At 37.0% G+C, this 18828-nt stretch overlaps 1 protein-coding gene across 1 annotated transcript in view; it reads right to left on the bottom strand.

The window, feature by feature from the left end:
- The window catches only part of LOC130860908 (glycerophosphodiester phosphodiesterase domain-containing protein 4-like), a 147705-nt gene that overhangs the window by 45501 nt on the left and 83376 nt on the right, over window positions 1-18828 (bottom strand). Inside the window, 1 exon segment of the mRNA XM_057749446.1 lies at window positions 14421-14577. Within this exon segment, the coding sequence (XP_057605429.1) occupies window positions 14421-14577 (157 nt within the window).

The following is an 18828-nucleotide window of genomic DNA, read 5'->3' as shown; positions in this document are numbered from 1 at the left end:
TTGGACTCCCTTTGTTATACAACAACTTCCCACTGACTATTTTACAGTTGGTAGTATATATATGTCTGTGCTACTCTTTTGCTTCTTCTCAGTTTCCTCTTCACCCCCCGCCCCCTCCCATACCTCGAGTTCTCCAGTCCATTCTCTGTATCTGCTTCCTTGTTCTTGTCACTGAGTTCATCAGTACCATTTTTAGATTCCATATATGTGAGTTAGCATACAATATTTGTCCTTCTCTTTCTGACTTACTTCACTCTGTATGACAGATTGTAGTTCTATCCACCTCATTACATATAGCTCCATCTCATCCCTTTTTATAGCTGAGTAATATTACATTGTATATATATGCCACATCTTCTGTATCCATTCATTTGTTGATGGGCATTTCGGTTGCTTCCATGTCCTGGCTATTGTAAATAGTGCTGCAATAAACATTATGGTACAAGTTTCTTTTGGGATGATGGTTTTCTTTGGGTATATGCCCAGGAGTGGGATTACTGGATCATATGGTAGTTCTATTTGTACTTTTTTAAGGAACCTCCAAATTGTTTTCCATAGTGGCTGTACCAAGTTACAGTCCCACCAACAGTGCAGGAGAGTTCCCTTTTCTCCACACCCTCTCCAACATTTGTGGTTTCCAGACTTTGTGATGATGGCCATTCTGATTGGTGTGAGGTGATACCTCATTGTGGCTTTGACTTGCATTTCTCTGATGACGAGTGATGTTGAGCATCTTTTCATGTGTGTGTTGGCCATCTGTATGTCTTCTTTGGAGAAATGTCTATTTAGGTCTTCTGCCCATTTGTGGATTGGGTTATTTGCTTTTTTGGTATGAAGCTGCTGCAGCTGCTTGTATATTTTGGAGATTAATCCTTTGTCTGTTGTTTCATAGGCAATTATTTTTTCCCATTCTGAGGGTTGCCTTTTAGTCTTGTTTATGGTTTCTTTTGCTGTGCAAAAGCTTTTAAGTTTCATGAGGTCCCATTCGTTTATTCTTGATTTTATTTCCATGATTCTAGGAGGTGGGTCAAAAAGGATGTTGCTTGGATGTATGTCATAGAGTGTTCTGCTTATGTTTTCCTCTAGGAATTTTATAGTGTCTGGCCTTACATGTAGGTCTTTAATCCATTTGGAGTTTATTTTTGTGTATGGTATTAGGAAGTGTTCTAATTTCATTCTTTTACATGTTGCTGTCCAATTTTCCCAGCACCACTTATTGAAGAGGCTGTCTTTTTTCCATTGTATACTTGTGCCTCCTTTGTCAAAGATAAGGTGCCCATATGTGTTTGGGCTTACTTCTGAGTTCTCTATTCTATTCCATTGATCTTCCTTTCTATTTTTGTGCCAGTACCATACTGTCTTGATCACTATGGCCTTGTAGTATAGTTTGAAGTCAGGAAGCCTGATTCCACCAACTCCATTTTTCCTTCTCAAGATTGCTTTGGCTATTCGGGGTCTTTTGCGTTTCCATACAAATCGTAAGATTTCTTGCTCTAGTTCTGTGAAAAATGCCATTGGTAATTTGATCGGGATTGCATGGAATCTGTAAATTGCTTTGGGTAGTACAGTCATTCTCACGATGTTGATTCTTCCAATCCAGGAACATGGTATGTCCCTCCATCTGTTTGTGTCGTCTTTGATTTCTTTCATCAATGTCTTAAAGTTTTCTGCATACAGATCTTTTGCCTCCTTAGGCAGGTTTATTCCTAGGTATTTTATTCTTTTGGTTGCAATGGTGAATGGGAGAGTTTCCTTAATTTCTCTTTCTGCTCTTCCATTGTTAGTGTATAGGAATGCAAGAGATTTCTGTGCATTAATTTTGTATCCTGCTACTTTACTAAACTCATCAATGAGTGCTAGCAGTTTTCTGGTAGAGTCTTTAGGGTTTTCTATATATAATATCATGTCATCTGCAAAGAGTGACAATTTTACTTCTTCTTTTCCAATGTGGATTCCTTTAATTTCTTTTTCTTCTCTGATTGCTGCGGCTAACACTTCCAAAACTATGTTGAATAACAGTGGTGAGAGTGGACACCCTTGTCTTGTTCCTGTTCTTAGAGGGAATTCTTCCAGTTTTTCCCCATTGAGAACAATGTTGGCTTTTGGTTTGTCATATATGGCTTTTATTATGTTGAGGTAATTTCCTTCTATGCCCATTTTCTGGAGAGCTTTTATCATAAATGGATGTTGAACTTTGTCAAAAGCTTTTTCTGCATCTATTGAAATGATCATATGGTTTTTATCCTTCAATTTGTTGATATGATGTATCACATTGATTGATTTGCGTATATTGAAGAATCCTTGCATCCCAGGGATAAACCCCACTTGATGATGGTGTATGATTTTTTTAATGTGCTGTTGGAGTCTGTTAGCTAGTATTTTGTTGAGGATTTTTGCATCCATATTCATCAGTGATATTGGTCTGTAGTTTTCTTTTTTTGTGACATCTTTGGCTGGTTTTGGTATCAGGGTGATGGTAGCCTCGTACAATGAGTTTGGGAGTGCTCCACCTTCTGCAATATTTTGGAAGAGTTTGAGAAGGATAGGTGTAAACTCTTCTCGAAATGTTTGATAGAATTCGCCTGTGAATCCATCTGGTCCTGGGCTTTTGTGTGTTGGGAGATTTTTAATCACTGCCTCAATTTCTGTACTTGTGATTGGTCTGTTCATGGTTTCTATTTCTTCCTGGTTCAGTCTTGGAAGATTGTATTTTTCTAAGAATGTATCCATTTCTTCCAGGTTATCCAATTGATTGGCATATAGTTGCTTGTAGTAGTCTCTCATGATGTTTTGTATTTCTGAGGTGTCCGTTGTGACTTCTCCTTTTTCATTTCTAATTCTGTTGATTTGCATCTTCTCCCTTTTTTTCTTGATGAGTCTGGCTAATGGTTTATCCATTTTGTTAATCTTCTCAAAGAACCAGCTTTTAGTTTTATTTATTTTTCTTATGGTTTCTTTCCTTTCTTTTTCATTTATTTCTGCTCTGATCTTTATGATTTCTTTCCTTCTGCTCACTTTGGGGTTTCTTTGTTCTTCTTTCTCTAGTTGTTTGAGGTGTAAGGTTAGGTTGTTTATTCGATCATTTTCTTGTTTCTTAAGGTAGGACTGTATTGCTATAAACTTCCCTCTTAGAACTGCTTTTGCTGCGTCCCATAGGTTTTGGGTTGTTGTGTTTTCATTGTCATTTGTTTCTAGATATTTTTTGATTTCCTCTTTGATTTCTGTAGTGATTCCTTGGTTGTTTAAGCGTGAATTGTTTAGCCTCCATGTGTTTGTATTTTTTGCAGTTTTTTTCCTGTAATTGATATCTAGTCTCATGGCGTTGTGGTCTGAGAAGATGCTTGATATGATTTCAATTTTCTTGAATTTGCTGAGGTTTGATTTGTGACCCAAGATGTGATCTATCCTGGAAAATGTTCCGTGTGCACTGGAGAAGAACGTGTAGTCTGTCGTTTTTGGATGGAATGTCCTATAAATATCAATGAAGTCGAGATGGTCTAATGTGTCATTTAAAGCTTGTGTGTCTTTATTTATTTTCTGTTTGGATGATCTGTCCATGGATGTAAGTGGGGTGTTCAAGTCTCCCACTATAATTGTGTTACTGTCGATGTCCCCTTTTATAGCTGTTAGCATTTGCCTTATGTATTGAGGTGCTCCTATATTGGGGGCATAGATATTTACCATTGTGATATGTTCTTCTTGCATGGATCCCTTGATCATTATGTAGTGTCCTTCCTTGTCTCTTTTAATAGTCTTTACTTTCAAGTCTAATTTGTCTGATATGAGTATTGCTACTCCAGCTTTCTTTTGAATTCCATTTGCATGGAATATCTTTTTCCATCCCTTCACTTTCAGTCTATATGTATCCCTTGGTCTGAAGTGGGTTTCTTGTAGGCAGCATATAGAAAGGTCTTGTTTTTGTATCCATTCAGCCAGTCTGTGTCTTTTGGTTGGAGCATTTAATCCATTGACATTTAAAGTGATTATTGACATGTGTGTTCCAATGACCATTTTCTTAATTGTTTTGGGTTTGTATTTGTAGGTGTTTTCCTTTTCTTGTGTCTCCTACTTAGAGAAGTTCCTTTAGCACTTGTTGTAAGGTTGGTTTGGTGGTGCTGAATTCTCTTAACTTTTGCTTGTCTGAAAAGCTGTTGATTTCTCCCTCAAATCTGAATGAGATTCTTGCTGGGTAGAGTATTCTTGGCTGTAGGTTTCTCTCTTTCAGGACTTTCAGTATATCCTGCCATTCCCTTCTGGCCTGCAGAGTTTCTGTAGAAAGGTCAGCTGTTATCCTTATGGGTTTTCCCTTATATGTTGTTTGTTGCTTTTCTCTTGCTGCTTTTAATATTTTTTCTTTGTGTTTAATTGTCATTAGTTTGATTAATATGTGTCTTGGTGTATTTCTCCTTGGGTTTATTCTGTATGGGACTCTCTGTGCTTCCTGGACTTGGTGAATTATTTCCTTTCCCATGTTGGGGAAGTTTTCCACTATAACCTCTTCAAATATTTTCTCAGACCCTTTCTTGTTTTCTTCTTCTTCTGGGATGCCTATAATTCGAATGTTGGTACATTTAAGGTTATCACTGAGGTCTCTGAGGCTGTCTTCTAGTCTTTTTATTTTTTTTTCTTTTTCCTGCTCTGTGGCGTTTATTTCTCCCATTCTATCTTCCAACTCACTTATTCGTTCTTCTGCCTCAGTCATTCTGCTGGTTATAGCATCTAGAGTATTTTTAATTTCAGTTATTTTGTTATCCATTGCTGTTTGTTTTTCTGAGTTCTTATGAACTGTTTCTTGTACTTTCTCTATTTTGTTATCGAGATTTTGTATCATTTTCACTATCATTACTCTAAAATCTTTTTCAGGCATTTTTCCTATTTCCTCCTCATTTATTTGGTCTTGTGGGTTTTTTTCCTGCTCCTTTGCCTGCATGGGGTTTCTTTGTTTCCTCATGGTTGTCCAAGCTTTTGGGGTTGCTTGTCCTGGTGATAGAGGTTTTATAGAAGACTGTCCAAGCCTCAGACTAATGTCCAAGTATTGGATTAAATGAATATTCAGTCTAGGAAACACATATATGTATAAGACACACAATTATTGAATCCGTTAGGACATAAGGCTCTAGAAAGACCTGACAGAACCCCAGTGTGCTATCAGATATTCAAAGAGAAACCCAGCAGAAATTGACAACTGAAACAGAACAAATCAGAGACAAAAGCAAAAGCAAACAAACAACAAATAACACCCTACACATACAAACATCAATCCAGGGAGATTTTGTAAGCTAGGATCAAATATAGAAATGAGCTGGAGTACCACCAGAGAGAATGGAGATTCTCAGAATGTAATTAGACAACTGTACTAAGAACTAAGATAAAGACAAAAGCCTAATATTAATACCAAGGCAGTGCATCATCTGGAGAATAGAGCAAGGAGTCTGAGCAGACCGATAGTGTTGATTATAAGTATGTTAAGATAAAATACACTTAAAATGGCTGGAAGAAAGGGGAACAGAAGAGCGTAATGTGGTTGGAAATATGCAAAGAAAAAGAAAGGAATAGAAGTGTATAAAAGAAAGGGATGAAAGGAAAGTATGAGAGATATATTGTCCGTACTACCAAAAACTTAGCTAGATATAGAAGTATATAAAAAGGCAAAAAAAAAAAAAAAAGAATAAAAAATATCCTTAAAAAATTATGTTGTAAAACTTGTAGATCCCTTAGGGCTAAGATTGTATTTAATAAATCCAAAAAAAAAAAAAGAGAGAGAGAGAGAAAGAAAAAAAAAAAAATCCAGAACTGATCCCAGAATGGACCAGTTCAATAGGTATTGATACTACTATTTCTGTTTCCTTAGCGTCTCAGCTGTAAGTGTCCTTCTCCTTGCCTTGGGTTTTTTTTTGCGTTATTCTGTGACCAGCAGAGGTTCCTTTATTGTTCGTCTGTAAGCCTCGGTGTGTGGGGAGGGAGAGGGTACAATAGTGGCTCCTTCTCCTGGGAGTGAGTGAGCAGTGGCGCACTGTTGTTTCAGTCAGGCTTGGAGGTGCCTGTTGCAGAGGGCGCTGGTGGCTCAGGTGTAAACAGAAAGTCTTAGAGTTGGGCCTCTCTCAGGGTTTTTTCTTTTTGATGCTGGTTTTTTTTTTTTTCCTCTGGGCAGCCTCTCTGCTGCTGGCGTTGCAAGGAGTTTTAATCTAGCCCCGCCCAAGTGCCTGAGGGTGCTTGTTATCCCTGGGCGCCTTAGGTGGCCCGCAGGGCATCTCTCCACTGCCTGTTGCAGAGGCGCCGAAAGAGAGGGAGAGGCTATGCGCATGGCTCCTCCCCCCCCGCCCCCCCCCCCCCAGGAGCCTGCAGCCTCCAGCCGCCATCATGGCCGGGCAGCTCTCAGGGACCGGCACTCCTCTCCGCGGACCTCCTCCCTCCTGTCCTCTCGGTCCGTCACCCTACCGGCAACAATGTTTCTCACCTTGACCCAGCTCTCCGGTTCCCACGCTCCCACTCCTGGACCCTCCGTTCAGCCGCGGATCGATGTCTTGGTCCGGGAACGCTGAGCTGCGCTGCGGACCCTCCGTATGTTTCTCACTCCCTCCCGTCTGCCACAGCTCCGCCGCTTCACCCTCTTTGAGCCCTCGTAGATGCCTCCCTACCGGCTATGTCGGGCTCCCCGCAGCCCTTTCTGGTGTCCGAGGCCGTCTGCTGGTGTTCAGCTGGTTCTCTGTGGGAATGACTGTGTCCTTCCGTGCATTCCCAATGCATCTGTGGAGAGGGATGCACTCCACGTCTCTCTACTTCGCCGCCATCTTTTTCTCTCCTATTTTTTCTTTAAGTTCCATCAGATTTGCTTCATGTAATTTAAAGTTGTATTCTTCACTGCATACAAATTTAAGATTTTTGTGTTTTTGATGAGTTGACCCTTTTATTATCATTTCATATTCCCTTTTATACCACTAGTAACTTTCCTTGTTGTGAAGTTCATTCTGCCAGATATTAATATAGCCACTCCAGATTTCCTTTGATTAGTGTCTGTATGGTATATCTTTTTGCATTATTTTAATTTTAAACCTGTAAAACTGATTTTAAAAATATAGTGATTATAGTTGAAAAGGATTTTTATAGACATCAAGAATTTGAGTTTTTTTAAAAAAATAAACTCAGATTCTCTCTGTTTAACTGGTATTACTTGACCATTACTTTTAATGTAATTATTAATATGGATGTATTTAGGTTTCAATTTTTGATTTCTTTTTGCTTGACCCTTCTATTTTTGTTCCTTTGTTCTTTTTTGCCTTCTTTTGGATTATCTGAGTTACTTTTAGCATGCCATTTTGACTTATCATATGTATTATATATTAAATATATATAACAATTACGTATATAGTTTGTAAGTATAACTTGGCTATAACTGTAATATTTTTAGTGGTTGCTTTCAAGATTACAAACTATCTTCTGACTCTATCTTTTCACAGTCCATTTAGGATCAATATTTTAACACTTCAAGTAAAATGTAGAATTCTTACAGCTTTGTAGGTGCTTTAACTTTTCTATCCCCCCATAATGTTACAGTAGTTCTATATGGATTAAATCTACAGACATGGAAAACCTCGTAAGAAAATGGTATGTTTTCACTTTTAACAATCACACATATTTTTAAAATTAACAGAAGAAAAGTATTCTATCCTATTCACCCTCATATTTACCATATCTTCTGCCATTCCTTCAATGTGAAAGTTCCAAGTTTCCTTCGGATATTTTCTTTTGCCTTTTTTTTAGAGCAGGTCTTCTGGCAATGAATTCTCTAATTTTCCCTTCATCTGAGAAGGCCTTGACTTTACCTTCACTTCTGAGGGATATGTTACCTTTTGCTACTGTCAGTTTCTTTGATTTTAGCCATTCTAATGGATGAATAGTGGCATTACATTATGGTTTTAACTTGCAATTCCCTAATGATCAATGCTATTCAAAATCTTTCTGTATGTTTGCTATTTTGTAATTCATTTGATGGCAGAATACACATTCCTTTTATGTACATTTGGAACAATAAAACAGGCCATATTCTGAACTATAAAATGAACTTCAATAAATATGAAAAAAAAAGAAATAATACAAAGTATGCAGTCAGACCAGAACAGAATTAAACTAGAAATCAATAATAAGATAACGGGAAAATCTACAAGCATTTGGAAATTTGAAAACAAAATTTCTTCCATGGGTCAAGGAAGAAGCCTCAAGGGAAATTTAAAAGTATTTCAAACCAAATATAAAATGTAACATATCAAAATCTTCGAGATGCAGTTGAGGCGGTGTTTAGTGGTAAACGTATAGTATTAAATGCTTATGATGGAAAGAGAAAACATCTGAAGTAAGTAACTTAAATTTACCCTTTAGCAAACTAGATAAAACATAAAATCAAACCCAAGGCAAACACAAGAAAGAAAATAATAAAGATTTGAGCAGAAATCAATGAAACCAAATACTGTTTCTCTGACAAGATCAATACAATGGAAATATCAATAGGGAAAGGGAGGAGAGAGAGAATGATAAATTATGAAAATCAGGAGTGAAAAATGGAATATAGCCATTGATCCCAAAGTCACTAAAAGGATAATAAAAAAATATTATGAACAACTCTATGTCCATTAATCCAACCACTTAGATGATATAGAGCAATTACTCAAAATACACAAACTATCAACAATCACTGAAAAAATTTTAATATCAGCATAGGTTTTCAGTTCTAGAAATTCTATTTAGTTTTTTTAATATCTTACATATTTCTCATGTTGTTTTTCTTTAAATCTGATACGTTTGAATAGCTTTTTTTCTTAAACATCTTTGTTGGATTATAATTGCTTTACTGTGTTGTGTTACTTTCTGCTGTACAACAAAGTGTATCAGCTATATGTATACATATATCTCCTCCCTCTTGAGCCTTCCTCCCACCCTCCCCATTCCCCCACTCTAGGTCATCACAAAGCACTGAGCTGATCTCCCTGTGCTATACAGCAGCTTCCCACTAGCTATCTATTTTACACATGATAGTGTATATATGTCAATGCTACTCTCTCAATTTGTCCCATCCTCCCCTTACCTCCTCTCTGTTTCCACAAGTCCGTTCTCTATGTCTGCATCTCTACTCCTGCGCTGCCACTAGGTTCAGCAAATCAATCAGTGTGATTAATCACATCAACAAACTGAAGAATGAAAACCATATGATCTCAATAGATGCAGAAAAAGCTTTTGACAAAATTCAACACCCATTTGTAATAAAAGCTCTCTAGAAACTTGGCATAGAGGGAACCTACTTCAACATAATAAAGGCCATATACGATACACCCACAGCGAACATTCTCAATGGTGAAAAACTGAGGGCATTTCCTCTAAGATCAGGAACAAGACAAGGGTGCCACTTACCACTATTATTCAACATAGTTTTGGAAATTTTAGCCATGGCAGTCAGAGAAGAAAAGAAATAAAAGGAATCCAAATTGGAAAAGAAGTAAAACTGGTACTGTTTGCAGATGATACACTGCACATAGAAAATCCTAAAGATGCCACCAGAAAACTACTAGAACTAATCAACAAATTTGGTAAAGTTGCAGGATACAAAATTAACACACAGAAATCTCTTGCATTTCTATAAACTAACAATGAAAAATCAGAAAGAGAAATTAAGGAAACAATTCCATTTACCATTGCAACAAAAAAATAAAATTCCTTAAAATAGCTTTTGAAAACTCCCTTTCTCTTAATTCTATCAGCTCTGCTTTTTTTTTTTCTGAATCTTAATGTGTAGTTTTTCTCCTGGTTTTAAGCCACATTTTCCTGCTTCTTTGTATGCTTGGTAATTATACTATTGGATCTTGGACACTGTGACTGTTACATTGTTAGAGGTCTTAATATTGTTGTCTCTCCTAAAGTACAATAATATTTTTTAGGCAGATATTTACACTACTAGCAAATCAACTGGATATTTTTTAAAGTGGGTCTAAAATAGCCTTTAACGTAGGGCTTGTTTAGCCCTGTTACTGAGGTGTGACCTTTTTAGGGTTTTTACTGAAGGCCCGACACATCCAACAAAGTCTATTTTCCAATATAGTTAGTTAGAACTTGAATATCTTCCAGACCCCTGTGAGCTCTTAGAATGGTTCAGCTAAAAGCTCCCTAATAGTACTTTGCCCAGCCTTGTAGAGCTTCACCCTATTTGTGTGCCTCTTAGATGTCAGGAACATATTCAAGCAGACCCCATGCAGATTTCTGGAGGTCCTTCTCTGGAGAGATCTCTCACTTTTGATCTTCATCACTCAAAATTCCAGCCACCTTGATCTACCCAAAATCCAATCTCTTTCTCCTCAATTCCACAAGACAGCCATGCTTTGCTTAGGTTCCTCCTGCTGTGATAGCTGGACAGTGCCTCTCGGCAGAATAGGAGGGCAATCATAAGGCTGTCCTATTATTCCCTTCTCTCATGGATCACAGTTCTACACTGAGTGTTGTCCAGTATCTGAGAATGACTATTTAATCTATTTTGTCTGGTTTTCTAGTTGTTTATGGCAGGAGGACACAACCAGCACCTGTAAATTGTCATGGCCAGAAGTAGAAATGATCATGCTTCATGTATAGCTTGACACTGTGCATTAAGCCCTTAATACGGTAGGAGTTGAAAAATATAAAAAGGGAAGCTTTAACTTTCCAGTTAATATTATGCAGGTAAAATAATATAAATATGTTTCAGAGTTTAGCAATCTTTTTTCTTTTGGTCAAACGGCATGTGGGATCTCAGATTGCCAACCAGGGATTGAATCCACGTCCCCTGTGTTGGGAGCATGAAGTCTTAACCACTGGACCACTAGGGAAGTTCTGATATGTTCTTTTTCTTAAGGGAAACAGATCAAATCTTTTGAAAATAGTTACGTATTACACTCTATTAGTAGACTATTTTATTCTCCTTTCTGACATTGCTGTTTACTATAACAAATTCACCAAATTCAGTTTAATTATCATGTGGTTTCTGCTTATTCCCATGTTTGTCTGAAGGTTTCTTTCTTATACAGTACAGATCAGAAACTGGAAGTGCTAAACTCAAAATTTTTGTTAGAAAACACTGTATAGTTACTCTTGTTATTGATATGCAAGGAAGAAACTCATGGAAACAGGTTTCCTAGTGTAAGCTGACACTGCCATCTCAGTTAGACACCAATCACCAATCCATCTGTATCAGAATTTCCAAGATTAAATTTTAGAGCAGGAGCAGATAACTTCATGGAAGCACACTGATAACCCTAGATTTAGCAGGACATTACCTATGCCAGATTGAATGAACTGATGAGAGCAATCTTACCATGCATATTCATTTTTTATTTTTCCAAAATCTCTCATCCAGGAAGATTCCACATGCCTGTGGAGCAACTAAGCCCATGCACCACAACTACTGAGCCTGTGCTCAAGAGCCTATGAGCCACAACTACTGAGCCCATGTGCCACAACCACTGAAGCCTGTGTGACTAGAGCCCATGCTCCACAGCAAGAGAAGCCACTGCACTGAGAAGCCTGCACACCACAATAAGGAGTAGGCACCACTTGCCGCAACTAGAGAAAGCCTGTGCACAGCAATGAAGACCCAACACAGCCCAAAAGAAATAATAATAATAATAATAAAAAAATTTTTAAATCACTAAAGGTTTAAAAAAAATAGCCTTAGTAGTTGTTGTCGATCTGACTCTAGATTTGCTGATTATGCAGCAAGGAACTTTATGTGTGTTAACTGCACTGATAGAAATTAATAAAGCCAAATAACACAAAATCATAATGAGACCAGCCACTGAATAACCTACAGAAGTCATTTATGATTACAGGAGTGGACCTAAATTATTCAAAACTCAGAAAAAAGGCTTGTTGAACCCTCCAGTATCATGGTAGCACACTGTTTAACAAGCACACCTAAGCGTTATCTGGCTCTTTGGGGGATGTACCTTTCTTTGAAATATTTACTATTTACCATTAATTGGGGACACACTATGTGAAGTTAGATGTTGACTTCTAGAAAACTGATAAAAGAGGAAAGGATTTTATCCAGTAGAGATGCAAATGAGTTTTGATAGGGAAGACAACTCTAAAAGTAAGTTTTACTGTCACAGAGTACGTTAACTGAAATAATACACTAGGTTTGTATCTAACTTAGAAATGCAATTTCAGCATTTCTTTGTCGCACTGACTATTTGCATGTTGGTTTCTCACTTTTCTTTTGAGTGGGTTTTGTCATATTGCTTGTTCCCACATTAACATGCTAAATAAAACTTGTACCCAGCTCACCATCTATATGCATGAGCATTATAACTTTGTAATTTTGAGATTTATACTTTCACAAAAGGATAAAAACAGTTCCACAGAAAGTTTGGTTTTATTGGAGAAACAGCAACTCAGCTAAGCTTCCAAGGACAACTCCTAGAATTTCTGTACCTATTTTTATTTCATTATTGATCAGATTAACTACTTAATTTTCACAAGTAATCTCAAGAATAACAAATATACTAACAAATTATCATCAACTCACTCCGTATCAATCCATAATTATACCCACCCAAATAAAGAGCAACCAATTTCTTTGCTATGGAAAATTATCCAAACATCCAAATCTTTAAAATCACGTGCCACCACCACTTCGACCACTTCTGAACACACAGCATGCAACCCATGAGCGCTCCACAAGCAAACCTAAAAACAAAGTCTCATAAATAACCATATTTGAACCTGAGGTTTCAAGATACTCCTCAGCAGCCACAGCAATAGCAAAACAAAACACTGCAAACATTCCACCTAAATATGCTAAAATAAAACTGTTAATCCTATAGACAGTCCACCAAAATTTATTACAACACATCCAATCCCACCACTTAAAACAAGGGAGACTTTTACCAGCCATAAGTTACACATTAGATACATTAACAGTCTTTTCATCTGGAACATACATTAGACAAAACATGACCTATGCCTAACTAGGCCAAAATATACATTCTAATGAAGCTTCTTTAGTTTGTACACATCTATTTATTCATGTATGATGAGACATATACAGAGCCTACATATAGAAACCTGGAATATCAGACTGATCCCATTATTTTCACAAATGGAAACAGCATTTATAGGCTATGTACTCATATGAGAATTCTGAGGTGATACAGTAATTACAAATCAACATTCAGCTATTCCTTACTAGTTAATAAAATGAATTCGAAGTGGATAAATCTATCCTTATATAATTCTTTACGTTTCACTATTTTAACATGAAAAAGGATCAAATCAGTCCTCTAGATTAACATCAAATATAAATAAAATTCCATTCCACTCAGTACATAAAAGTACGTGAAGATTTATTTTCCTAATTACACAATTACCTGATAAGACAGCTATCACCACAACTGACCCACAACTATGCTAGCTTTGTTGCCATAGGTGCTAGCAGTATGAATGCCTGCTGTCTGTCCTGTTCAGATGTTTGTTATCAAAATCAAAGACTCAAAATGAGTATAAATGATTGATAAAACCTAGGTCACATGGATTCCCTCTAGACATATGATAACCTAGAAAATGAAAGTTTATTTTCTTTAACTATCTTGAAAAGGCAGGCTTGACTTTTATCACATGCAAATCTGACCTTTTGTTTTACCCATATTAAAATTTCAGGGTAATTCTAAAGTCTCTAACTTGTTAGTTAAGAACTGCTATAGTCTCCTCATAACAAAATTTCCTGATTCTTCTCCCAATCTGTCTCCCATCTCCTCCCTACTCCTCCTTTTGTCTCTCTCTCCTTCCCTTTATCCTTCCTCTTTCTTTCTTACACATACACACACCCCATATCCCCTCTTGCTCCAGTATACTGTAATCTCTGAAACAAACCACCGTCGTTGTCCATCGTTCCCCTTAGTAATGATCTTGGGTCAAATGATATCTTTGCATGAAGTTCTCCAACTCTCTCAGGTAGAATCATCCACACTTGCATCAAAATTACACTGTAGGACTTCCTAGGTGGCACAGTGGTTAAGAATCTGCCTGCCAATGCAGGGGACATGGGTTCGAGCCCTGCTCTGGGAAGATTCCACATGCCACAGAGCAACTAAGCCCGTGCGCCACAACTGTTGAGCCCGTGAGCCACAACTATTGAAGCCCATGCACCTAGGTCCCATGCTCCACAATAAGAGAAGCCACTACAATGAGGAGCCTGTGCACCACAATGAAGAGTAGCCCCTGCTTGCAGCAACTAGAGAAAGCCCGTGTGCAGCAACGAAGACCCAAATGCAGTCAATAAATAAAATAAATAAATTTACATAAAAAAATTACACTGTACACAGTGTATTTATCTCCAGGAGCAGCCCATAACTTCATACAAAAGAGGGATTCGATGCAGGTTTTTTGACCTGGGGAATGTGTCTTACCCATGAATATGAAAACCATTTGCCTGCATTCAGAGTCCACAGGAAATTCCAATGAAAAAAGCTACTATGTCGGTGGGAGGCATTTGGCAGGACCTCTTTGATATTGGTTGTTCTTCTCAGATCATAATCATGCATGAGGAAAGGCACCTGATCCAAACTGCAGGCAGAGGGGGAGAATAGGGGAAAGGGTGAATAGGCTGAATTCAGTCACCTTGGCAGATAGGGTTCTTAGAAAGCCCATCAAGGTCAGAAGTCTTACTAGGATTCCTTACTCCCTCCCAAGTATCAGCAAAGGACTAAGTACCAGTAATTCATAGTTGATATCAAAATTTTTATGCCCTACGGATCAACCTTTTCTATCTAACTTCTATAACCATGGACTTTTTAGAATGAAGAAAAAGACAGGTACAGTAGTGACCTGAGGGTAAGGTGAGTGGGGTGAGGCCCTGTGGTCCTCAGAATCATACTAAGTAGGCACCCAGACAATCTTCTTGTGTTTTGCTGACATATTTCCCAGCTAGGCACTTGCCATGAATATTTCTTGTCCTAGACACTTCACATCAGATGGCATCATTAGAAAAGACCCTGGTTTTATTTTCTGCTGTTTGCCTTGAAGAATCTCTGCTTTTATGAAAATCTATCTTCTTTTCTCATTAAAATACCTATGATGAGAACTCTGTAATGGCTATGACAAGTAAAAGGGTTGAAACTTAGCATCCTTCCCATAAACAACTAGAAAACTGGATAAAATAAGGAAATAAGTTTTCCTGCCAATGGACAACAGGGAGCACAGTATGATGGTCTCAGAGAAAAGGCAAACAAAGGAAATAGGCTCTACCATTCCCCAGGCTTCCTTCTTGCAGGTGAACACTGGATTGAGGCACTGGGAAGAAAAACCTCAAAGGGACCCAGCTATTATGCTGAAATGAGAAAAAGAAACCAGATGAAGGAGAGGTCAAGACAGCTAGACTTTGTGGACTAGAGTTCCACAGAGGATTGAGCTATGCTAAAAAAAATATTGTCAGTGAAATGTGTAAAGAGTTTCTTTCACTGTATGGTTAAATATCAACGTGAACCCTTGCAGGGTAAAATTCTATGAAGCTTGCCAAGATCAGCTTCAAGGAAAAGAAAAATTACCAGAAATTTCTAAGACAACTTGGACAACTCATGCTGGGGGTATGAATCATTCAAGTTCCATCCAGTGAGAGTGCAGAGATCTCAATAATTACTCAGGCATTCTCTAGAGACTCCAGAAGCCCACACTTCTGAAATGGGATAATTTAGAACTAAAATGACTTTAGAACTTCCCTTAAAGAGCTTAAAAGCAAGCATCCAAAGGATTGCTTCAATCAACTTAACTTCCTGCTAGAAAAAGTCTAAAATAGTTTCAAGGAGAAGAAGAAAATTTAGTACCCAGCATGGTAAAATCACAATGTTCAGCATGTAAACAAAATTTACCCGATAGGTAAAGAAGCAGGAAAATGTACCTATAATCAGGAGAAATTACCCAATAATGGCAAACTTGGAAATGAAAGACATGATAGAATTAATAAGGATATTAAATTATATAAGACAAATATAAATGATGTATAAAAAAGAATGGAAAGGAAAACATGAACATAATGAAGTTATAACTGTAAGAAATAAAAGACAAATAAAGGGAAATTCCAGAGCTGAAATAATAACTGAAATGAAAATTTCATTGGATGAAATTATCAGCAGATTAGGCATTACAGATGATGTAAAGATCAGTGAATTTCAAGATGTAGGAATAGAACTTATCCAAATGACTGGTGAGGTAATATCAAGCAATATTATATACATGTGACTGGAGTCCTAACAGGAGGGGAGAAACAGAAAAAAAAAATCTGAGGAAATGAAATTTTAAAAAATCTTCAAAATTATGAAATAATTTTTATCCAAGAATATTAATGAATATCAAGAAGGATAAATATTACTCATAACACATGCACACATCCACATTAAGAATTATTTTAATACAATCTGTCCAGTTTTCAACCTCCCAAAACCACAAGGCATAAAAAATAGGAAAGTACAGCCCATTCAAAGGAAGAAAATAAATCAGCAGAAACTGTCCCTGAGAAAGAGCTGATGTGAGATACACTAGACAAAGACTTTAAACCAATGATATTAAAGTACTCAGAGAACTAAAGGAAGATGTGGATAAAGTCAAGAAAACTATTATGAGTAAATGGAAATATTAACAAAGAGATTAAAAAAAACCTAAAAAGAAACCAGAAAGAAATTCTGGAGCTAACGTGTACAAGAACAAAATAAAAAATTGACTAGAGGGATCCAAAGGCAAATTAAAGCAGGCAGCAGAAAAAATCAGTGAACTTGAAGATAGGACAATACAAGTTATTTTGTCTGAGGAACAGCATGAAAAAAGATTGAGAAAAGTGCAGAGTCTAAGGTAATCCTGACACCAAAGCTAGACAAACACTACAAAAAGGAAACTACAGACCAATATCACTTATGAACTGTGATGCAAAAATCCTCAACAAAATTCCGGCAAATAGAATTCAGCAGTGTAATAATAGGATTATAAACCATGACCAAGTGGGATTTATTCTGAAATGCAAGGATAGTTCAACATATCAAAAATCCATCAATGTCATACACCACATTAATAGAATAAAGGGGAAAACACGATCATCCTAATTGACGCAGAAAAAGCATTTGAGAAAATTCAACACCCTTTCATGATAAAAATACTCAACAGACTAGAAATAGAAGGAAACTACCCCAGCATAATTAAACACATGTATGAAAAACCCAGAGCAAACACTGTATTCAATGGTGAAAGACTGAAAGCTTTTTCTCCAAGATTAGGAACAAGGCAAAGATGTCTGCTTTGGGGACTTCTATTCATAGCAGTCCTGGAAGTTCTAGCCAGAGCAATTAGGCAACATAGGGAAATAAAAAGAATCCAGACTGGAAAGTAATAAAATAAAATTACCTCTGTTTTTGGATAATATGGTCTTATGTGTAGAAAATCCTAAGCTCACACACACACACAAAACAAAACCAATGAATGAATTCAGTAAAGCAGCAGGATACAAAGTCAACACACAAATATCAGTTGCATTTCTATACAGTAAGATCGAACAATCTGAAAAGGAAATTACAAAAGCAACTCCATTAGCTTGCATTTAGCAGAAGGATGAAGTACCTAATAATTAACTTAACCAAGGAGGTGAAAGACTTATAAAACGAAATGTAGAAAACATTATTGAAATAAATGAAAGAGGACATATATAAATGGAGACACATCCCATGTCCATGGATTGGAAGACTTGACACTATTAAGATGTCGATACTATCCAAAGCAATCTGCAGATTCAGTGCAATCTGTAACAAAATCTCAATGACATTTCTTTTAAGAAATAGAAAAACTCATCCTAAAATTCATATGGAATCACAGGGGATCCCAAATAGCCAGAACAATCTTGAAAAATAAGAAAAAAACTAGAGGATTCTCACTTCTTGATTTCAAAACTTACTACCAAGCGACAGTAATCACAACAGTGTGGTACCGGTATAGAGACAAACAGACTAATAGAATAAAGAGCCCAGAAACAAACCCTCATATATATAGGGTCAAATGATTTTTGGCAAGGGTGCAAAGGCCATTCAACAGAGAAAAGACAATCTTTTCTGCAAATGGTGCTGGGAAAATAGGATATTCACATGAAAAGAATGAGATTGGACCTTTACCTAATACCATATTCTAAAATGAACTCAAAATGGAGCAAAAGCCTACAGGTAAGAAATAAAACATTAAAACTGGTAGAAGGAAACACTGGAAAATTATGACATTGGATTTGACAATTTTTTTTTCTCTATGACAACAAAGGCAGAGGTAAAGCAAACAAAAAATTAGACAAATTGGCTTCATGAAAATTAAAATTTTATGCATCAAAAGACACTACTGACAATCTACAATGGCAACCCACAAACTGGGAAAAAATATTTGCAAACCATATATGTGATAAGGGATCAATACCGTACATATATAGAAAACTCCTAAATGTCAACAACAACAAAAACAACCTGATTCAAAAATGGGCAAAGGACCTGACTACACATTTGTCTAAAGAAGATTTGGACTGGCTAACAATTACATGAAAAGAGGCTGAACATCACTAATCACTGGGGAAATGCAAATCAAAACTATAATGAAATGCCACCTCACAAACATTAAGATGACTCCGATCAAAAAAGCAGAAAACAATGAGGTTTGTTGTTATCAGTAAGAATGTGGAGAAATTGGAACGCTTGTGCACTGTTGGTGGGAACATAAGGTGGTACAGCCACTGTGGAAAAGAGTATGGCAGTTCCTCAAAAAACTAAAACTGGAATTAACATACAACCCAGCAATATCACT

This window comes from Hippopotamus amphibius, chromosome 9 (assembly GCF_030028045.1).
Source record: "Hippopotamus amphibius kiboko isolate mHipAmp2 chromosome 9, mHipAmp2.hap2, whole genome shotgun sequence".
Classification (NCBI taxonomy): domain Eukaryota; kingdom Metazoa; phylum Chordata; class Mammalia; order Artiodactyla; family Hippopotamidae; genus Hippopotamus; species Hippopotamus amphibius.
The sequence above is the reverse complement of the archived record's forward strand: the minus strand, read 5'-3'. Positions and strand labels throughout refer to the sequence as shown.